This window comes from Podarcis filfolensis (genome assembly GCF_964270895.1).
Source record: "Podarcis filfolensis genome assembly, chromosome: 17".
NCBI classification, from domain to species: domain Eukaryota; kingdom Metazoa; phylum Chordata; class Lepidosauria; order Squamata; family Lacertidae; genus Podarcis; species Podarcis filfolensis.
The window spans coordinates 829,183-852,230 of record NC_139621.1 but is presented as its reverse complement, the minus strand read 5'-3'; the positions used below and the strand labels follow the sequence as shown (position 1 = coordinate 852,230).

Here is a 23,048-nt window from a genome sequence, read left to right as displayed (position 1 = left end):
CCTTCCTAGCTAGGGATAATGGAAGTTGTAGTTCAACAATATCTGGGGATCCACAGGTTGAGAAAGGCTGAAAGTGAGAAGGCCCGTGTTGCTATTGTGTGTACAAATCAGCAAATAATCAACTATGAGAATGTCTCCAGTAGTTTTGCAAAGTGGTTTCTAACAGAACTGTTTGGAAAGTGTTCTTTACAATACATTTTCTCCATAGAGCACCCTGCACTTTCTAGAGCTTCAGGAATCCAAAGGGGCAGCAGGCCTCCCTGAGGCCAAGCTCTCTAATGCTTTGATTAGCTCCCAGTCTATTGGACTGCTTCTACCACCATCCTGGTTCTTGCTTAAAACATTTTTTGTTTCTAGGTAAGACTTATTTCCTCATGAAGGTTATGGGAAGTGTATGATTACTTTTACCAGCCATCACAATTTACTCCAACCAAAGCACTTCATGGGATCAGCAGTTTGGTGGGACAGTGCTGTACAACTGCTGTAAGAAAAATCAATGCTCACCTTTTTACTGGTTCCCTTTCCACAGCAGATTTTAAGAGGCAAAAAGCAAAGCCCCACCATGTACTAAACATTGCTACAAATTTATTACAGATTTTTCTTTCAAGTACATTTTGAAAAGTAACAACCACTTTTTAAACATGTGAATACAAATTAAACACAAAATCATACACCCCGGTGGCAATGCAGTGAGTACAAAGAAGGCGGAAGGGAAGAGAAGCAGGAGTGTCGGGGGAGCAGCGAGACAGAAGCAACAGAGGAGGTCCTTTGCACTTGAAGCTGTGGCAGTGGCTACTCCAGCTACCAGCTATCCAGAGAGCTTCCAAACAGCAACAAACTGGCTCATAGCACCTCTGCTTACAAATATAGATTTTTGCTAGAAAGGGGCCAGGCTGCAAGGCCCAGTCTCTTGGGCCAGTTTGAAGGAAAGGCAGCTGTCTGCTCTGCTGTCGGGAGATAAATATTTAAGTGGAGACAATTCTGTTCTGGGGTGGGAGAGAGAGAAGGTGGAGGACCTGATGTCACTTTACTGAGACAGCCCTCAAGAAACTGACAGTGGGTGGCTTTTGAACTGGGCTATGTTCGCCTTGAGGAAGGGGACAAGCGCCAAAGTGGTTCTGCTCTAGCCTAAAGAGCAGAAAAGCCAGCTAAGGGATCAATGAGTCTGCCAAGATAAGGGTAACTGCTTGCCCACTGTGCAGGAGCACTGGCTCCACTCACAATGAATGACTTGTTGACATGTCAAGAGTCCCTTACTAGGCAGGGCCAGATGTTCCAATTCAAGGCTCTGACCTTTATTGAAGCAAAGGGCTTTCACACTTTGGCAAAAAGTCTTCTACAAAGAAACGGCCTGGAGCAGTGTAGTGCCCTAGGCTGCCAACGAGAATCAAGACTGCTGTGAGCAAGCACGCAGAAAGATAAGGAGTTCTCCCACTGACCCACCGAGGGCCAGAATTTTCTGACCTGTTATGAGGGAGTCAGAAGCCTGTGACGGAAGGGGGAAATACCACCCCACCTCCAAAGTTAGTTGTCATGCTCCAGAAGAGCCCCTGCCCAGCTCTAGCAAGCCCCCTCTCTGAGGAGACCTGCCAGTCCATGGTATCACAAGAGAGGCAAGCCTGGAAGCTAAGAGCTCAAAGGCTTGGCTGGCTGACAGGGAAGGCAGGCTGGGAAGGAATTACAGCAGCTGGCATGAGGTCTTCTTGCGCCCACGTTTGGCCTGCAGGGCAGCCCGGGTAGCCATCTCAAACACTTCCCGTACTCCATCCTTTGTCTTTGCAGAACATTCCAGGTAGCCAAAAGCACTAATCCTGTTTGCCATGTCACGTCCCTCCTCTGGCTTCACTGGTTCCTGAAAGGGAAGGGCGAAACAGACAGTGAGGTTGCCTGGGATCTATCCTGGTAAGGGAAATGAGGTAGAATCTAGCAATCAAAGCTAGAGCCTAGCTATCAGAACTCCTGGCTCCTATAACACACAATACTAACTCCCTGGGACTATATCCTTTGCTGAAAACTGGTACCCAGCCCTTGCTAGGGTTGTGAAGTTGGAGGTTATTTTATGGTATCATGCAAGCCAAGTGCTGTCTTCAGTCCAAATAGAGTGTGTTGTGAAAAGGTACTGAGAACCCCATGGAAACCAGTAGCTTTGTGCTTCGCCAAGCCCCCTTCAAAAATGAGAAGAAGGCCACAATATACCTCTCTGGATGGGCTTGTGCTTCTGCTCAGATGTAAATGGAAAGGACATAGATTCCTTTCAAGCCCCAAATGGCCATATGCATAGCTGTTTGTACCCTCCTCCTATTCTGATGGCAATACTAAATCCCAGCAAAGAATGTCAGTTGCCTCTCTGCACCTGCTTCATCTTGGCTAGCTCCCGGCGTGTATGCTCATCATTACGTAGGTCCTTCTTGTTCCCCACCAGGATGATAGGCACATTGGGGCAGAAGTGCTTCACCTCCGGAGTCCACTTCTCAGGGATGTTCTCTGTAGGGGCACAAAGTAAAACCATAAGCATAAACCTAGGAAGACCGTGGAGTTCTCAGCCACTTGTGCCCCAAAGCAAAGATTTGGGAAACTGTCTCGAGTTCCTTCAGACACCACCAGGATGAAATTTAAAGGACTTCCACCACTGTGGGTACAGGAGTGGCAAGCTCAGAAAATGGATGTGGTGCAGCCAATGTTAAAGCTGGGACATGTGTACATGGGGGGGGGGGGAGGCAATGGGGGAAAAGACGGAAATGGGGAGGGACAAGCGGCAGAACACTGAACGCCAGCCGTGGTGTGATGTAATACACAGCATATGACCAGCTAATCAACTGCTATGACAGTTTAACTGCTCCCATCAGCAATCTGACATCTGGGAAGAGACCAGAACCAGAGATCTACAGAAGTCTCTGCTGCTGCTTATTCAGTCAGCCCTCCCACATACTCAGGGGAGACTCACCTAAACTGTCAGGGCTGTCAATGGAGAAACACATGAGGATGACGTCTGTATCTGGGTAGGAGAGGGGTCTCAGGCGGTCATAGTCCTCTTGGCCAGCTGTATCCCAAAGGGCAAGTTCTACCTGTAGAAATGCAAATATGATAACTTAATGGGGGCAAGTCCTCAAAGTGCTGTCATCACTCCATTAAATGAAAGCATATTCTGTGATGAGCTAGTGTCTTCCCTATAAGATCCTTAAAGGTAAAGGACCCCTGACAGTTAAGTCCAGTCACGAACGACTCTGGGGTTGTGGCGCTCATCTCGCTTTACTGGCCGAGGGAGCTGACGTTTGTCCGCAGACAGTTTTTCTGGGTCATGTGGCCAGCATGACTAAGCTGCTTCTGGCAAAACTGGAGCAGCGCACGGAAACGCCGTTTACCTTCCCGCCGGAGTGGTACCTATTTATCTACTTGCACTCTGATGTGCTTTCGGACTGCTAGGTTGTCAGGAGCTTAGACCGAGCAACAGGAACTCACCCCGCCGCGGGGATTCGAACCACCGACCTTCCCATCGGCAAGCCCTAGGCTCAGTGGCTTACACCACAGCGCCACCCGCGTCTGTAATGAATGTGATTCTGTAATGAATCACAACCAAAGTGGAAAGATGCTGGTATTCTTGTAATTTAATCAGAAAAGCATACTCCAAACTCTACTCCCTGTTACCACCAAGAAATGCAGTTCCAAAAGAACCACCTGTTCTTTCTGCAGCTATTCTTCATTTCTCTCAAATCAATTCCTCTCTGCTCTTGGGAGTGGGGAGAGGAAGAGGGCTATTTCACACATTACACTGACCAACTCAGAGAAGGAGGCCAAATGCCCCAGACAATATATAAATATATATAGTGGGCAAGCAGCTGGCCTCCAATTTGGGCTCAGCACAGGAGCTTGTAGCAGGACCCCAGCTGGGCCTCAGAGAAATGGAAAAAGTAGAATGGTTCATAATGCTCTACAAAATACGCAGACTCTTCTGCTGCTGCGCTGCTGTGTGAGTCAGGTGGCTTGCAGAAGCTGCTGCTCTTTTGCTGAAGTGCTACTGCGTGAGCCAACTGACTTGCACCATAGCATGGTAGCAAAAAAACACACCAGCCAGCCAGATGGTGGAGATATCAGGCCCTATCATTGTGCCCAGGCATCTGCCCAGCCCGGCCGGCTCCCAACATCAGTATTACCTGCTTTCCATCCACCTCAATGTCAGCCACGTAGTTCTCAAAGACGGTGGGGACGTAGACCTCTGGGAATTGGTCCTTGCTGAAGACGATGAGGAGGCAGGTCTTTCCACATGCTCCATCTCCTACAATGACAAGTTTCTTGCGTATGGCAGCCATCTCTCCTGAAGGAAGAAAAGCAGCACCCTCTTAGCAATTGGGGGTGGGCGAGGGCTTCCTGACTCCCACACCTCAGCCGTGCCGGTAATTCGGGTTGATACGGGGGTAATTAGCCCTGGCAGACTCCCTAGGGTGGGGGAGGACTGTCTCGTAGACCCGCAGATCGTCCAAGATTTGTCAGCTGGCATCAAGGTGCAAGCGGCAAGGACACTGGGTCCCAGAGCACGGCACGGCTGGCACTCTCCAAAGTCACTCTCATAAGCCGGAAATATCTGTTTCATAAAATAATTGGGTTTGGACAATAAACAGACATAGTCTGGACCGAAGAAGATTGAGAAAAAATCTGCAGAATTGCACAGTCCCTGGTGTTTAAGCTCAGACTTCCAATAGATTCTCATCATTGGTGTTTGGATTTACGGAGGTGACTGGTACATTCTTTTTTCTTCTCTATACCTACAATTGTTTTTCTATGCCAAGCCTCATTAAGAAACCTATTTTTTAAAAAAAACGGAGTACAGATGGACTTCTATTTATAATTTAAGTATTCAGCTGCGCAGCTTTTTTCTTCTTGATAAAGATAAAAAAACTTGATAAAGATAAAAAAAGAAACAAGATGGCGCTTGTTAGTATGACGCAGCACGGAAAAATGAGAATTCCTCCCTTTTTCGAGGGAAGTGGGAAATACTTGCTAGCTTACTTTATAATGACTTAAGATGACAATTTGGGACAACGTACAGTGCCTCTGTTTGCAGAATTTCTTCATTATGAGCGAGAGAGAAGGCTAAGTTGATGTCTAGCAACCCCCCTTCTAGGGCCCAGAGGGGGGCGGGGTCTCCAGGAAAGCTGATCGATTGCCAAATGACCTACATCTGTGGAATACAGTTCATTTACATTTCAATATTGCAAACAGTATGTGTCAGGGAACTGCCATCAGTGCCAGAGGGAGAGAGCAAAAGCCAGAGGCATTCCAGAGAGCGTCCAGGGATCGGGAGAAGCAGCCCATCTTCTGGGGAAGAGAATCAGCGTAGCACCAGTGGAGAAGGGGGGCAGGTGGGGGAAGCGGCGAGGCGGTCTCATGACTCCTTGCCTGGGACCAGCGGGGAGAATAGGGGTCCTCCGTTGCCTACGCCCTCCTTGCGCAGAAGGCTTTCGCGCAGAGAGAGTAGGAGGAGACTAGGCGTCAAAGAGCTTCTTTGCTGGAAGAAGTTTAAGAAACGCCCACTGACGGATTCTGCCAGCGATTGAGTCAGCCACGGGTGAGCGGCTGTCCGGACAGAAAAGGTTCACTCAGGCAACCCAGCCAGGTGTTTGCACCCAGCCGGGGAGATAGACACCTGCTTACGCACGAGCAACCCCTAGAACCATCACAGTATGCTTAACAACTTAACATTGGGAATTTATTGTGAACAGTAACAATTTAACAACTTGGGAGTTACTGCGTCATTAAACTACAAACGACAGGCTTGGACAACAGCCTGGATTGGAAGATTGGAATGAAGTCAGGAAAAGCTGCGCTGGCAAATTGACAGTTGAAAAAATATATATACACAAATAAAACTGTACCCGATGGATGAAAGGATATATGATCTCTGACATGACTGAGAATCGCACAGCCAGGGGCAGGGAACTTTAAAGTGTTAAGATCGGAATGTGGAAATATGAGAACAGGAAGAAGGCAGAAATGAAAATACTGGAGATATACTTTAGAGGTCCAGAGTATGGGAAGCCCAAAAAATTAATAATTAATAAGTTGGATTGTAATTTGGCTGTTTTTATTTTATTATTTTTAATTGGATTATGATTTGATGGATTTAATTGGATGTTCTTATTGGAAAACTAATAATGTGTGTGTGTGTGTGTGTGTGTGTGTGTGTGTACACACACACACACACACTATATATATATATATATATATATATATATATATATATATATATATATATAGGAGATGGGCTTTACCTTCACTCATGACCCAATACATTAGAAAGCCCCTCAAGCAGAGACTCCATGCCACCAACAAATCTTTCTTGCCTCTGGGTTGGCAGCTGGAAGGGCCAACTGGTACTCCTCACAGGAACCATATTTGGGCTCATGAAGCCTTCATTTGTTGATCCCTACAATGCAGATGGATCAGGCCTACAAAACTTCCAAGTGAATTTTGAGGAACAAAATCAGGGGGATCAGAGATCACCAGTGTTCGAAACTCTCCAGTCACAAGTCACATTCTGGTCATTTCCTTTGTGCCTGAGCCAGTCTGTGAGAACTTCTTTCTTTTACGACCTCAGTGCAACCTAAGCCCTGCCCTCCCTGCTTGCTTCGAAAAGACTTCTTGGGTATTGGATCTTCCTGGTTTTTATGTAGGATGAGAACAAAACCACTAAGTACAGAATACAAATGGAATCTGCAGCCTGGGAGAACAACAAATGCACTTCCAAAACAGACTGGAGAGTACCATTTGATGCATCAATATTAGAATCATAAAATCTTAGGAGTTGGAAGGGACTTCAAGGGTCATCTAGTCCAACCTCCTGTAATGCACAAATCTCAGCTAGAGCATCCATGACACATGGCCATCCAATCTCTGTTTAAAGCCCTCCAATGAAGGAGAGTCCCCCACCTCTCTTGGGAGTCTGTTCCACTGACAAACAGCTCTTACTGTCAGAAAATTTTCCCAAATGTTTAGTCAGAATCTCCTTTCTTGTAACTTGAAGCCATTGCCTCAAGTCCTACCCACAAAAGCAGGAGACAAGCATGCTCCCTCTTCCATGTGATAGCCCTTACAATATTTGAAGATGGCTATCATATCTCCTCTCAGTCTCCTTTTCCAGGCAAAACACATCCAGCTCCTTCAACCGTTCCTCATCAGTTTTAGTCTACAGACCCTTGATCATCTTGGTTGCCCTCCTCTGCACACGTTCCAGCTTGTCAACATTCTTCTTAAATTATGGTGCCCAGAATTGGACACAGTATTCCAGGTGTTTGTCTGACCAAGGCAGAATAGAGGGACTATTACTTCCCTTGATCTGGACACTATACTTTTGTTGATGCAGCCTAGAACAGCGTTAGTTTTTTTTGCTGCTGTATCATGATAAGCTAGTGGCCCACAAAGACCCCTAGATCCTTTTCACATGTACTGCTAGTAAGTCAGGTGAAACCCCCAACCCATCCTATTATTTGTGCAGCTGGTTTTTCCTGCCTAGGTGCAGAAACTGACATTTATCCCTACTGAAATTCATTTTGTTAGCTTGCGCCCAGTTCTCCAATCTGTTAAGGTCATTTTGAATTTTTTTGGTATAATTTTTAATTACAATGATCCAAAAGAGCCACATTATCACAATACAAAATTACAATACAATTAAATAGCCAACTATTCAAATACCAAATTAAACAATTTTGGGTGACTTCCCCTGTGCTAGATTTCAGGGTACAAAGTTTTTATTTCTTTCTGCTTCCATAATCTTGATTATTCCAATTACAACAGTTCTGATCTTGATCCTTTATTTAACACCCACGGGTTTCATGACTTTCATTCGTAATTGCATATTTAATAAATTTTATTTCTGCAAGAGAAATTTATGTCCTGTAAATTTCTGTGCGAGATGTTTATTTTCCCTTTGTTTCTTCATTCTTCCTGTTATAATCCAACATATACAGCTCTCTGCTTCCACTTTTTCACACTCTCTCTGCTCTGCTCACAAGGCCAGCATTTTTTTATGAAGTCTAACAAAAGGTCTGACCGTCCCACCATAGCCCCGGGCAGTTCTCCACTTATCTTTCTCATCCAATACTCAGCGGCTAACGATCTGGTGTCCCACCAAAGCTATGGTAGATCTTCAAAAGCGATTCAATGGAAACTCGGTGCTTTAAATCCTATCAATATTCTCAGACAGTTCCATATATTTTGTAATAATCCATAAATATTATCAGTGATTTCCTCTTCCTTTTTCTCACTCCATTAACTCTCAGGGGGAGGTTTGCTGAATCAATAAAGCAGCAAACATGGTATATAAAGAAAGGGTAAAGGCTCCCCTCCCCCAACATACCACACTTAGCTATGTTGAAAATCTCTCCAGATCAAAACATTGCGACTCAGTGGCTGATTCAGCAGATTATCTTGTCCCGTTAATCCAGTACACGTCTGCAAATTAAATCCAATTTCTTTCTTACTAATAAACAGAAAAACCCCTGCCCTTAATGGCTGTGTCAGAGGGTTACCGATAAGCGAACTGCTTTGCACTCAGGTCCTCCCGCCTCCCGTCTCCGTGTTGGGACGAGAGCCAGGTATCAGACAATCTGCGAGTGGTGCTCACCCCCCTGATCGGGGGGGGGGGGGCTTGCAAGGACAATTACCCTTATTCATCCTTGTTTACGATCTGCTACCAATCTCTGCTAATGCGGGAGCTGCCTCCGTTATGGCAGGAAGCACCAGAAGTCAAGGTCATTTTGAATTTTGATTCTGTCTTCTGCGACATTAGCTACCCCTCCCAGTCTTGTGTCATCTGCAAATTGGATGAGCATCCCCCCCAATTCCTTCATCCATGCCATTTATAGAGATGCTAAAGAACAACAGGACCAGGACGGAAACCTGCAGCACCCCACTTTTCACTTTTTTCCAGGATGAGGAACTGTTAATGAGTACTCTTCGGGTTCAGTCAACCAGCTACAAATTCACCTAACAGTTACCTCGTTCAAACCACATTTTACCAGCTTTCTCGTGAGAATATTATGGGGGACCTTTGTCAAAAGTCTTACTGAAATCAATATGCACTATGTCCACAGCATTTCCCTGATCCACCAAGTTTGTAATTCCATCCATAAAAATAAATCATATTGGTCTGGCATGACTTATTTTTGAGAAACCCATGCTGGGTAATCACAGCATCCTTTTCTAAATGCTTACAGACCGACTGTTGAATTATTTGTTCTAGGACCTTCCCTGGTATTGATGTCAAGCTCAGTGGTTGGTAGTTACCTATGTCTTCTTTCCCCCTTTTTGAAGATGGGGGACACCATTTGCCCGCCTCCAGTCTGTAGTGACATCACCTGTTCTCCAAGAATTCTCAAAGACAACGGACCAAGGCTCTGAAATTACACCCGCAAGCTCCTTTAGTACCCTTGGATGCAGCTAATCAGGCCCTGGATATTTGAACTCATTTAAAGCAGTTGGGTGTTCGCTTACTACCTCTCTTCCTATCTTGGGCTGCAGCTCCCGCCTTACATCGTTTATTCTGTTATCATCAGGCTGGGCATCACTTTCCTTTTGGGTGAAGACAGAGGCAAAGTAGGTGTTGAGTAGTTAGTTCTGCCTTCTTCTCTGTCACCTAATAGCATTTCTCAGTCTTCTCCACACAGAGAAGCTTCCACTTACTTGTTCTTCCACCAATTTCAGACATAGCCAAAGAAACCTTTTTTTAACATTATTTTTAACTTCTCTTGCAAGCCTGAGCTCGTTCTGAGCTTGAGCCAGCCTAACTTTCCCCCTGCAACTGTTGGCTACTCATGTATACTCCTCCTTTCTGATTTCCTCTTCCTTCCATTTCTTATACATGCCCTTCTTAACTCTCAGCTCATCTGTAAATTCCTTATGCAGCTTAGATGCCTTAGATACCTCCCACTTTTCTTTCTTGTTGGTATTGTCTGCATTTGGGTGTTCAATATTTCTCCCTTTAGAAACTCCTATCCTTCTTGGACTCCCTTCTCCTTGAGTATTTCTGACCGTGGGATCTCACCCAGTAGCTCCTTCAGCTTTTTGAAATTGCCCTGACCAGATAAATTTAGATATTTCCCTCTGCCAATTTTCAATGCAGCTTGTTTTCCCTATAACAGGAATGGATTGGAACAGAAAAAGCATCTTTGGAAAAATATTTAGTTTAACAGCCGAGATACGCCCCCCAAAAGATAGATATAATTTGCTCCAAATCTCCACATTCCTTTTAACTTCAGACCATGCCTTGACATAATTGCCTTCGTAAAGATATAACGTATGCTTTTAGTAGTTAAAAATATTCCCAAGTATATTATTTTTTGACAAATTTTAAGATTTGTTATCTTTTCAATTTCTTCTTTCTCTACTTGGGAAAGGTTTTTCGCCATAAGTTTGGTTTTACTTATATTCAGTTGGAATCCCACTACCTTCCCATAATTATTGATTATTTCCAAGGTTTTCACTAGACTCTGGGTTTTCGGTTGTGATGCTAATATCATCCGCAAATGCCCATAGTTTATATATATTATTTCCCAGTGTTATACCCTTAATATTCTTTTAATCTCTATTTTTTCTTATTTAAGACTCCATTACTAAAATAAATATGTGAAGAGAGCGGACAGCCCTGTCTTGTCCTTTTATTAATTTCACATACTTCTGTTATGTTCCCATTTATTATAATTTTTTGCCTTCTGTTTTGTGTAAGTAGCCTGAATTCCATTACAGAATGAGTCTCCGATCTCCATATGCCGCAGCATAGTTGTCATGAATCTCCAAGAAAAATTATCAAACGCTTTTTCCGCATCGACCATGTAGTGAAGTTAGGAAATCTCAGTAGACAAGCTTTGGTCAAGCTGAAGCACTGTTGCACTGTGGGAAAACCAAAGGCCAAAGGATTTATGGGAAATGTATATCTGTTGCTTTAAAACCTTAGACTAATTGGCTCTGGGAGTGTGAATAGTTATCTCAGGCATCTGCAGGAAGGAAAACTTCCCAGTTGATTAGTGGTGTTTTAACACCTGGTTATCTAAGTGCTGTCCCTGTGTAAATAAGGGCTATCAAGCCTCATTACAGGAGAAAGGAGGATCTGCTGTGTCTCTGAGAAATTGGGAGGAACTCCTTTCATCCCCAAGGTCTTGAGAACAAAGGAGCTTCAGCTGTCACAAGCTGAGTTATCACCCTCTCAGGTGACCATTGGTAAATTTTGAATTAATCAGAAATCCTGATTGGTCCTTGGGGTCTTAAGGATAAAAACTTTAGGAAAGGAGCCTGCAGGCGTGCACCCATCCGCCCTTCTGCCTTCTGCCATATTCACCGCCATGCTGGCAGTCACTTCCTTTCTACATTGATATGCGTGTCCTTTGTGATGAAGAATTCCTGTTGTCTTCTTGAGATGCTGATTCAGAGAACGCCCTAACTTTTCTTGTGTTCTTGTTGTTGTTGTTTTTTGTAAGTACGTTTAGCTAGGGATGCTTTACAATGTTTTTATTTTCCTGTCTGAAACCCTGTAAGAGATGTGCCTACTTTTAAGTATGTTTAATCTTGTTTTTTAAATAAATCTTAAAAAAGGATTTTCCCATTTTGTTCTGTGTGCCTTTCGTGGGGAAAGTCTGAATCCAAAGTCTGACCACTGAGTCGCCTACTGAACCTGTTGAATTTCTGCCTGCAGTTTGTGGTGAAGCAATTGCAGGGTGGGGCAGCCGGTAACACTGAAGAGTAGCCGTCTCCCTTGGGTTATTCTTCTGGGCTATCCCCAGACAAGGGTGTGGTGGCAGCATCTACCCTTCTGTTGTGTTTTGTCCTGAAAAATAAAAGTAATTTGGTCCACCTCTCTCTCTCAGCCTGGTCCTGCTGGACTGGAGGACAGGTGAGGAAGGTGGGGACGTGGGCCAACAGACCACCATTAAGGTTGGTGGTTTATCAATTTGTGATTCCAGATATTCCTATACATTTATGATATTCCTGATGTTACTCTGAATTAGGCGGCTGGGGAAAAAGTCAGCCTGGTCTTTATTACAGTCTGTTATTACGGCCTGGTCTGTATTACGGTTTGGATAATTTTTTTCATTCTTTCGGCTAAAATATAGGTGTAGAGTTTATAGTCGTTGTTCAACAATGAAATAGGCCTATGATTGGCTATTGACAGCTGGTCTGTTCCCTGTTTTGGGATCAGTGTGATGTAACTTTCCTTCCATGATTCAGGCATTATGCCATATTCTAGGATGTTGTTCATTGTTGTTTTCAAGGGTTTGAACAATACCTCTTCTAATTTTTTAATAGTAAATTGCAGGGAGGCCATCAGGCCCCGGTGTTTTTCCTGATTTGGAATGCTTAATTGCCTGTTGGACTTCAAAAACTGATTGGGTCATTCAGAATTTTGTTTTGTTCTTTAGAAATTTTGGGGAAATTATTTTGGTCCAGGTATTCTTTTATCTCTGCCTTATACTCTCAATCTGGTCCTGCTAGCTAGAGATCATGGGAGTTGTAGGCCAAAAACATCTGGAGGGCCAAAGTTAAGGAAGCCTGCCCTTTACTCTCAATCTGCTTTTCATGCTCCAGGTCATGGATTTCTTCACAAGTGAACACATCCTTTATATATAACGCTACACCTTCTCCCTTCCTGTTTGGTCTATTCCTTTTGAATAGGTTATACCCCTCAATTCCTACATTTCAGTCATGAGTCTCATCCCACCAGGCTTCAGTTATGCCTACCAGGTCATATTTGCCACCCTGTACTAAAAGCTCCAATTTCCCATACTCTGTGCATTGGTGTAGAGACAAAGTATGGATGCACAACCTTTCCAAAAGCGAGATCAAGGCTGAATTTAGGAGACTCGCATGACTGTGCGTATGCACACTCTGTAGAAGGATCTTCATCATTGTGAAGTTTACTTGATGCCCTTCTAAAATAAACGGGAACTGCTTTGTTTTGGAACGTGAAGTAGTCAATGGCAACTGGCTAAATTTGTTTTTGGGGGCTTAGTTTTACTACTTACATCTAGACACCAAGCATAGATGCTGAAATACTAATCACAGTCAACCTTTAGTCAAAAGATCTAGGATGGTATTCAAGTTTTACTCGGAGTAGGCCCACTGAAATTAATGGGCCTAACCTAGTCATGTTCATTAATTTTAACAGGTTTAGTCTGAGTAAAATTTTGTTGACCACACATATTCTAAAAGGATAAAGATGTCTGCTCCCTTGTCACTGCATTAAGAGTACAATGATTCACTGTAAGCTACAACTATTAACACACAATATTGAAAACTGCCCTACTGATGCTGTTTATGAAATGGGATCAAATGAGCTAGTTGGCTCTTCTTCTAGTTTGACTCATAAGATCCAGAATAGAAGCCTTTTTCTCTAGGAAAAAAAACACCACTGCCCAGTTCTGAAACATGGTACTGGGGATTCATAGCCAAGTCTAGCTTAGCTGGAAGCCTGCATGCTGTTTTCAAAAGCTAGAATGCTTTTATGCCAGAACTTGGGGTTACGATGGGAGGAACAGAATACCCTGGTGACTAATTAGTTTGGATGTACACTGAGAGGATATATAAAGCTAGACAAGTTACACCCATATCTGTAGTTCTAAGCAAACTTCCTGCTTCAAAAAGAAAAGAAAAAGGGCTCAGTCTGCTTGGCCAAGATTTAATGTCTGCTTTCTTAAAAGGGTTTTAAGGCAAGAATTAACCAACCAAATTAAACTCTAGATTAATCGTCTTGAGAGATTTCTTGTAAGGGTATCCTCGATTACAGCTATGAATGTCAGACTTTCTATCTCCCGTAGTTTAGAATCCCCTTTAATGGGAAGACATCTCACAACAAAGATTCTCTGGTAGAAAATAAAGAAGAGAGAGCTTCTGAATAACCTTTCCTTAATGCAAACTTCCAATCAGCAGAATAGAAAATCTAGCTGAAAAGATGTCCTGAATCTAAACTGTAAGGAACAAGTTATTCTCATCTAACACATGATTAAGGCCAGTATCCTCAAGTGACTCAGCAAGTTGGAAAACAAATTTACTGTGATTTAAGCAATGAGTGATTTAAGAGGGACGCGGGTGGCGCTGTGGGTTAAACCATAGAGTCTAAGACCTGCCGATCAGAAGGTTGGCGGTTCGAATCCCCGCAACAGGGTGAGCTCCCATTGCTCGGTCCCTGCTCCTGCCAACCTAGCAGTTCGAAAGCATGTCCAAGAGGAAGTAGAAAAATAGGTACCGCTCTGGCGGGAAGGTAAACGGCATTTCTGTGCGCTGCTCTGGTTCGCCAGAAGCGGCTTAGTCATGCTGGCCACATGATCAGGAGCTGTACGCCGGCTCCCTCGGCCAATAAAGCGAGATGAGCGCCGCAACCCCAGAGTCGTCCGTGACTGAACCTAATGGTCAGGGGTCCCTTTACCTTTAAGCAAGGAGTGGGGGAGACAGAAAAGAAAAACTTGCATCTTTGAGTCATCCAAAGTACTTCTGGAATTGTAGAGAACGAGGCTGCCCCACAGCAATGACATTTGGACAACAATCAAACTTGCTGCTCCCACTGCAATGCAGCCTTCTCATTCGATAAACTACTTGTTTCTTTAAATGCTACAAGAATATAGAACATACCCTCCCCACAGAAAAGTAGGAGCCCAGGATCAAACATAAACTATTAACTGATCTTAAAGAAGGAGGGGGATTTTCCCTGCCAGATTTGAAACTCAACTACGAGGCGTCCTGTCTCTCCTGGATCAGGAAATGGTGTATACTACAAAATACAGACCTTTTAGATCTGGATGGGTATGACAACCGCTATGGCTGGCATGCCTACTTAGGTTACGACAAGGTCAAGGTACACAAAAGCTTTTTAAACCATGTTATAAGGAAGCCTCTATGTATGGTTTGGGCAAAATACAAAGGTCTGCTTGAACCCAAAACCCCATGGTGGATATCTCCTATAGAAGCATTGGCAGTAAAGAAGAAAAAGATGAAAGGGAATTGGCCAACATACAAAGTATTGTTAAAAGAGGAAGAAAATCAGCTGAAGCCAAAAGATTTTGAAGAAATTAGGGTATACCTGTCAGATTGGTTACAATATCACCAACTCCATGAGATATTTAAACTTGAAAAATGAAATGGCGTCACGACAGAGCCCTCCAGACTGGAAAAAGAACAGATTAACTCCAAAGGAAAAACCCTCTCTAAAACGTATACGTATAAATGTATAGGTAAAATCAGTAATGGTTACATGGGCTCAAGATTTTGGTTACAACATCCCAATGGATGCTTGGGGGAAACTATGGAGGTAGAGATGAGGTTCACCGCAGATTATGTATTGAAAGAAAATTTTCTGAAAATGCAATTCTGCTGGCACTTAATGCCATCAAAACTATCGAAAATGTATAGAAATATCTCAAGTAAATGTTGGAGATGTGGGAAGGTACAATGCTACATATGTGGTGGAACTGTAAGAAAATAAAGGAATTTAGGAGGTAATCTATAACAAACTCAAAAAGATGTTTAAGATCTCTTTTATAAAAAAGCCGGAAGCTTTCCTCTTGGGGATACTAGGTTCAGACATACCTAAAAAAACAAGGACAATATTATTGTACACTACGGTAGCTGCAAGAATATTAATCACTTCAAACTGGAAAGGGGACACAATTCCAACCAAACTGGAGTGGCAAAGCAAACTGCTAGAATACACTGAGCTGGCAAAAATGACAGGGAAATTGAGAGGACATACTAAACAACATTTATCAAAGAATGGGACATGTACAAAATATACTTTAAGGAACATCGTAATATGATGACGTCAATGGCAGGCCTTGAATGACTTCTGTGGTATAATAGGAACTTATAGAAGAATAAGTCATTAATGAAAATCAATAAAGGAAAACGGAAAGTGAGCTCAAAGAAATAGGTGGTAGATGCATGATGGAGTGACGGGAAGTCATTATAGATGTAATAAGAATTTAATGTGATATGATGTAGCATTTTCTATTGTTATTTCTGGATGAATTCAACAAAAGAAAAGTAAAGTAGGAACAATCATCTCAGACATGGAATAAAACACTTTCTCCAAATTCCCTTGAAATTTCTGACATGAAAGCTCATGACTCAAGAGAAGTACAAGTGATAACTGACCATAGAAATCAATAGAGAAATCCACGTTTTCATTATTACAGTGCTGGGAAACTTTCTGTCTACCTGCCCTCTAATAAAGGACACAAGTTTGCAAATCTGAAAAATTTGCATGACAAATATGTTTGACAAATTTGCTAGTGCTTCCTATGCTAGAAGGCAAAAAATTAAACTGTTCAATATTATTCCCATATGATGGTCAAGAGCTAAAGTTGAGAGAGGTGATGCTCACAATTTACTCCAGTGTCATCCCTTGAATGCAAGAGGGGATAACTGGACTGAGGGCCCAGGAAAAAACACAAGAGGAAATTAGTTTTTTTCCCCATTCTGCATCCCCCTCTGCCAATATTTTTTCCCTCATTTGCCCACTCAAAAAAAAGAAAACTGAATTCTTGTGCAATATTTTATATTTCAATATTATGCAACTGGTTAGCATTATTGTTACAGAGTTAATTACATTGCCACAGAACCCAGGTTTAAAGGTAATGACAGCAGTGCTACTGTATTTGTCTAGATTATTTAACAAACTCCCAAGTCTACCAAACATATTGTTGCTGTAACCTGGTGGCAAGGCCTTTGCACGTCTCAAGACTCCATCTTTTATTTCAAGTGAAATAAAGTTAATACAACACACACACAATCAGGAAACAAACACACATGAGAGCAGTAACTCTGACATACATGAAGAATAAAGAAGCAGAAACTATGGATCTTACAGACCCCGATTATGCTAAAGACAAATATACTGATTTGTGCTAATATTTTCAAGGATATCATCTATGAAGATGAAGTGAGATGTGAACTGCATTCAGGATAGCTGACTTTCTCTACAACTAGTTTTGCAACCTGTTTTCATGAATATACAGAACCAAGCCCCACCAAGTTCAATGGAGTTCATTCCCAACAGAGTGTTTCCAGGTCTGCAGCATTAGTATGATGATGTACTCCATGTAGAACCACTTCTTGTTTGTCTTATAGGGGTGCTTATGAATCATCTCTCTAAATATATGAAAGTCTTCTGATTCTGTGTAATTATGCCTACCTTCTAAGATCAAATAGCAAAATCTTTTCATTACCACGTGGGTCTAAATTTCATTTTTTTTTTTTTTTCCAGCTAGCAAAAACTAAGATACCTCTTAGGGTCTACAGCTTCATGTCCAAAACTTGTGTATCAGTATCTAACTTCTGCCTTAAATTATTTACTCCTCCAAAAATAAAGGGGAATGTGTTTTTATGTGTTAAAAAAGCTATATGTTAATAATACACCCAATATCAGTTTTGGAGGAAGCAGCAGCTGATAATGACATCCTATAAAATAGATGACTGTTAGTATTCTTGTATTTAGACTAAAGCAAGACAATTCCAAGCACCATTCCATCAAAGTGGAAGGACAATTAATGTACTGTACATTGAAGAAGTTATACTTGGGCAGCGATCCAGCAAGGAATACTTGAATATAAGCTTTTGAATTTAACAGGACTTACTTCTGATAAGACATGCACGCCACTTTTCCATCAAGACTAAGAACCACCTGTGACTTTTATCATAGGTTTGACCTCCGGTCCTACATGGTGCCCACCTGCCACCCAGAGGAGCACAGGCGCACGGAGGCCTTGCACGCCGACCCACTTCAAGTTGCTGTAATTCGCCCCAACCCCGTGATTTAAAAGTACAAGCGATTACAGCCAAGACCACGCGGAGGGTGAGACCGGCCTTTGCCGCGCCCAACCGGGGGGGGGGCGCTCGGGCAGCTCCGTGTTTGTGCCCCCCCAGCCACGGATGGCGGCCGCACATGCGCAAGGGGCTCCGAAAACCCCCTCGGCCTCCGCCCCCGAACCCTTCCCCGCGGAGCCGCCCAATCAGGCGCGCTTCCTCCCCCTGCGCCGCCGCGACCCCGCCCAGCAGCCAACCGTCTTCTGGCTTCGCGCATGCGCCGCACATTCGCCTCTCGACCCCCCCCCCAAACTTTTCACCCAGAGCTTTTTCGTGAGGCTAAAGCCCCTCCGTTTTGAAGGAAGCGAGGCCCAGTCGCCACGAGGGCCGCTGCGTCCCGTCCCGCCGTCGTAGGAACTTCCCTCTTACCCGCTTCTCTCGGCGGCCTCCACTGCCGGCTCCGCCCGGCTCACTCGCAGCCGCCCGGACTCTCCTCAGCAGCCCCTCGCAGGCCCCACCCACTTCGGGATTGACAGAAGCCACCGCCCAATCGCGTAACTCCGTACTGACATCGAGGCCGTCGCTGTCTTATAAAAGGCGGCTGAGACTTCCCTTCCGTCGGATTGACAGAATGATGCGGCCAATGGAAGAGCGTCATTCGTGCCAAACTAGAGGTTGGTCGCGTCATCGGGCGCTGTCCGATTCCGGAACGGGAGAACACGGCGGCCAATCGCCGCCCACCCACAGAATTGCCTGATAGGCAGGTTGAACTGACCAATCGCGCTCGACACAAGTGAACATTGCTCCTATTGCCGACGGAGGCCGGGATTTCCACCTCAGCCTCGTTGACGAGTGGCAGCCTGCGCCGCTAATGGGAGCCCGCCGTGAACCAAGGCGCCCTTGTGATTTCCCGGCCAGGGCGGGGCAAACGCCCACCCGGTGACATCAGGGTCAGCGGCCACCAATGGCGGCTTTCCCGACGAAGCCCCGCCCAGCCCGAGGAGCCCGCAGGAGAGGCGCTTCCCGGCCAATTGTTGCTCGGCTGAGTCGGCCTGGCGGCCATCTTGGGCGCGTCTCTCGGGCGCCGCGCAGAGGCGGAGAAGTCTTGGCGGCGCGTTTCGCCTTGAGGGGGAAGTCGGTCTGTCCCGAGAGCAGCAGCTGCGCCTTCGGAGGCCCAGGCTGGCTCGGTGTCCCCGGCCTCGCCCGCCCGCCCGCCCGCGAGGAGGAGCCGAAGGGCGCCCCTTCCGCCGGCTTCCCCCCGCAAGAGGCGCCCTCGGTCCGGGAGCAGCTGCTCGGCAGGATCTGCGGCCGATGCCGGGCTGGACTTGGCGACGCAGATCTTCCCTCACCGGCCTCGGGTGCCCAAATGTCTCGGGCTCCTCCTGGACGGAGCTGCCCTCACTATCCGTGATCTCATCTCCCGCCTTCTGTTTAAGGAACACACCCAGCCCGAAAAAAGCAGGATTGAGGCAGCACTAAGATGCCTGATCTATACCAAACATCCACCCCCATCGCTCAGCCCGGACGCAGGGGCAGCTCCGAGGGCCTTCCGGGGAAGCTACAGGGAACCAGGCAGAGGGCCTCCTGGTGGTGGCGCCCGCCCGTCAGATGTCAAAGAAACAAACAGCCAGCTGACTTTTAGAAGACATCTGAAGGCAGCCCTGTTTAGGGAAATTTTTAATGTTTGATGCTTTATTGTATTTTTAATATTTTGTTGGAAGCCACCCAGAGTGGCTGGGGAAACACAGCCAGATGGGTGGGGTATAAATAATAAATTATTAAATATTATTAAATAATATTGAAGTGTTGTTAAGACACATTGATGAAGTAACCACTCCTTCACCTCTAAATCTTCCAGGTTTCCAAGTATCTGAGCAGTAACGTCTCTGTCAGGCAGCACTGGAAGACTGAGATGATGAACTTGTGGCATTTGCCAATTGTAGCTTCTCAACAATAGGAAAATGCCTGTTCATGTGCCAGGCAGTCTCAGCAGAATGTGGTCTAGGCACTGGGCAGTTTTCACCCAAATAAATGTGCAAGCTAAATGACCTCCACTTGTGCAGGGGGACATTCCCCCTCCCCCCCCACGGATTGGGGAAACTCCTGGAAGAGTTTTAGGGGGCACCCAAGTGGGGAAGGGGAAGTTATTCTTTTTTGTCAGCATAGTAGCTGTCTTTTCTCTCTTCTGACTGTAAATGTGTTACAGAATTTCACTAGTTGTAGAAATACTGGTAACTTCTCTTAGCTTGGTAATCTGAAGACTTTTACAGGTCATGCCACTTTGAAACGATCCAGCAGCAGTGTTGAGGTACAACTTGAGAGTGCAGTATGTGGGACACTTTGTTGTTAGCGGCTTGTACTGGTTTCTCCACCTTCCTGTTGCTTGAGAGTAGTGAGGGCTAGTGGTGATACAGTGAAACTTGTAAGATGTCCAGAATGACTGGGGCTTAGCTACTGTCCATTGCGTCAGACTGTAGGTCACATTTTCCTCTGGTATGCCAGTTAACAAGGACAAGTGACAAGTAACATTAGCCAAGGAGAGCGCAATAGACTTTGAATATTATTATGTTTACATTATTTCCACCATGCTTTTTAGGGCAAGTTCTCCCAAGGTAGCTTAACATTTCTATTGCAATGCTCAAAATAGTAACGCGTAGAACAAAAAAAATAAAAACAATAACATATGGTACCAAATGCTGAATTCACGCTTGTTTAAGGGGAATTCCACACTCCTCTCCACTACAGCCTCTCCTGAGTGTTTTGGGGGTGGCAGAAGTATAAGCATGAGGAAAAGGTGCGGCGTTATTGGGGAATCATAGCCCAGGTATTTTCAACCTCTTCAGAGCCAGGACCCATTTTTAACCTAAACATGCATTTGGGGACCCATTTCTGGATCTTTTACGATATATTTTATGCTATATTTGCATGGTGGCAGTGCTCCTGTTGCAACCCAACTAGGATCAGGCCACACAACTCACTAGTGGATCCTGACCTACCAAATGAAGATCAGTGACATAGTCCACAGCTGCCAGATAGTATCAACCTTTCAATTCACACAGGTCTCTTACAACATCAGGGAAGGCTGCAGTAATAAATTTCTTTCGTTATGTTGTATTTCTTCTGCAGCTGGTGCAAGGTAAGATTTTGGGGGTATTCAACTAATCGCTCCTACCAGTACAAGGATTTCTGCTTGTGCAACAGGCCCTTCCCTCCTGCTACACACACCAATCTCTTCCATTTCTTGACATGCCTCTCTAGAGGTTCAGACAGGGTTGTTCGCAATCATACCTAGATATGCCAGTGATCAAGCCTGCAGTTGGCATCCATCTTTTTTGAGAGAGAATGGATTGTGCCTCCAGGGGTGAAGTCAAACTGCTGTGTTAGAAGCACCTAAGGGTGCAAGGCTGGGCAGTGTGTATGAGGTCCTGGGCTGCCCAGATGACAAGCCTCTTGGCCTCACTGATGTAGTTCAAAGGAAAGCAGAGCAAGAAGTCTGGCCGCTTGGCTCCAGGAGTTGCTGAAAGGAGGCATACAAAGCACCATCCAACTGCCTTAAAGACTCAGGATTTGTGTAGGGTTTACTCCTTAGCCTTTTCTTCAACAAGGCAGTGTGGGTACTGATTTTCCCTTGGGGTTTACTCCTGAAGCCTTTCTCACAAGTGAGTATAGCAAATATTTAGGACCAGAGCTTACCCAGGTTGACAAGCCCCATCTGCCCTCACTTTGCTCTACAGCACACGCAGAAACCCACTTCTTGATTGTTGGACCCATTATTGGTTTCTTCTTCTCAATTTGCTGGAGCCTGCCTTTTGCATGCAGGGGAAGTCCCTAATTCAACACCGGTTTGAGACCCACCAAGCCTGTACTTCTGTGGAAAGTATATGTTCTACCACTGAACAACAGCCACAGTCTATATATTGACCACAGTGATAGTCTAGAACAGGGGTGGCCAACTCCTCAGAGTGATCTACCCCCTTTTTTGGGTTCAGGTACCTGTTGGACGTGCTTGGTCTAGAACAACACACAGCTTAACCTTCCTCCTCTTTGCTGAAATCCCTTTGTACTGGCAATTAGAGGAAACCTGTTTAGTTTTAGAAGATAATTGCTCCTGAAGAAAACTATACTACATTACCAGTTCACCCGACTCTTAATTCTGCCTGTGCCTCCAGCAATAAGGCATTAGATCCACAGCAGTAGACACAGAGTCAATTCTGTAGTCTCTGGCCCAAGAGTGATGGAAGAGTCTCACCCCCTACAGAGGCAATACAGAACAGTTAGAGGGACAGTCTGGACACACGAAAATCTTTAATTGATTTTTGACAAGACAGCTGGTGGAATTGCCTGATTAAAGACAAGCCTAGACTCCATAGAAAGGCTGTCCACAGGACTCGTTTTTATATGTGCCCTCCTAGTGGCTTTGGTTACCTCTGCTTGGCTGTAAAATAGGAACATAGGAAGCTACCTTATGTCACGTTAGACCACTGGTCCAATCTGCCTAGTCCCTACAGTCACTTCTGAGTAAAATATGCTTCAGATTGTATTACATGGGTGCCTTAGGTTTCAGCTGAAGAGGCACAGCAGAAGCCAGAGCTTTAAGTGTCACTTGTGAACTCATACATTTTCATTAAGTTATGTAAAGGTAAAGGTACCCCTGCCCGTACGGGCCAGTCGTGTCCGACTCTAGGGTTGCGTGCTCATCTCGCTCTAGAGGCCGGGACCCGGCACCGTCCGAAGACACTTACGGGTCACGTGGCCAGCGTGATGAAGCTGCTCTGGCGAACCAGCACCAGCGCAGTGCACGGAAACGCCGTTTACCTTCCCGCTATAAAGCGGTCCCTATTTATCTACTTGCACTTAAGAGTGCTTTCGAACTGCTAGGTGGGCAGGAACTGGGACCGAAAGACGGGAGCTCACCCCGCCGCGGGGATTCGAACTGCCGACCAATACTGAGCTTCACTGGATGGCCATTGCGTTCTAGTGAACCATTTCCAAGCAGGTCAGATGATTAGCAGTTTTAAGAGACAGAACATGGCAGCCAATCAAGTTGCGTTGTTTCTCAGGATTGTATTTTCATAATCATAAGGATGAGTCAAAGTGAAATAAAAACACTACCTAAATTCAAAAGATGTTAATACATTTCTTTTAACCCTTACCCCAAATGTACGAACTTGAAATTCTGCAACTTTAAGCTATAAAGGCCAGTGTCTTGTCCATAGTTTTCCTTGAACAAGGGACCCACTAGAATGCTCCCAGGTCAAAATGGCATGAAT

At 44.8% G+C, this 23,048-nt stretch overlaps 1 protein-coding gene across 4 annotated transcripts; it reads right to left on the bottom strand.

The window, feature by feature from the left end:
- Positions 1-565: 565 nt before the first annotated feature.
- LOC310752258 (transforming protein RhoA-like) lies at positions 566-18,699 on the bottom strand. 4 transcript variants are annotated; one of them, XM_083592275.1, is made up of 6 exons: positions 18,208-18,356; positions 5,043-5,176; positions 4,152-4,312; positions 2,945-3,065; positions 2,354-2,484; positions 566-1,852 (listed from the first exon to the last, which is right to left on the bottom strand). In XM_083592275.1, the coding sequence occupies exons 3-6, from the start codon at positions 4,305-4,307 to the stop codon at positions 1,679-1,681; spliced, it is 582 nt and encodes a 193-aa protein (XP_083448401.1). In that variant the 5' UTR covers positions 4,308-4,312; positions 5,043-5,176; positions 18,208-18,356; the 3' UTR covers positions 566-1,678. The 4 variants fall into 4 exon arrangements, with proteins under 4 accessions (XP_083448401.1, XP_083448402.1, XP_083448400.1 ...); XM_083592276.1 differs by lacking the exon at positions 18,208-18,356 and adding an exon at positions 17,610-18,000; XM_083592274.1 differs by lacking the exon at positions 5,043-5,176 and having other exon boundaries at positions 18,208-18,699.
- Between the last annotated feature and the right edge of the window lie 4,349 nt (positions 18,700-23,048).

What these genes read in the sequence shown, in the direction of transcription:
- LOC310752258 (XM_083592273.1), bottom strand. Translation starts at nt 17,919, where the DNA reads ATGTGCGGCCGCCATCCGTGGCTGGGGGGGCACAAACACGGAGCTGCC. An exon ending in TTGAGGTGGATGGAAAGCAG is followed by an intron (nt 3,066 to 4,151) that starts GTAATACTGATG and finishes GCATTTCTACAG; the next exon opens with GTAGAACTTGCCCTTTGGGA. An exon ending in TGACAGCCCTGACAGTTTAG is followed by an intron (nt 2,485 to 2,944) that starts GTGAGTCTCCCC and finishes GTGCCCCTACAG; the next exon opens with AGAACATCCCTGAGAAGTGG.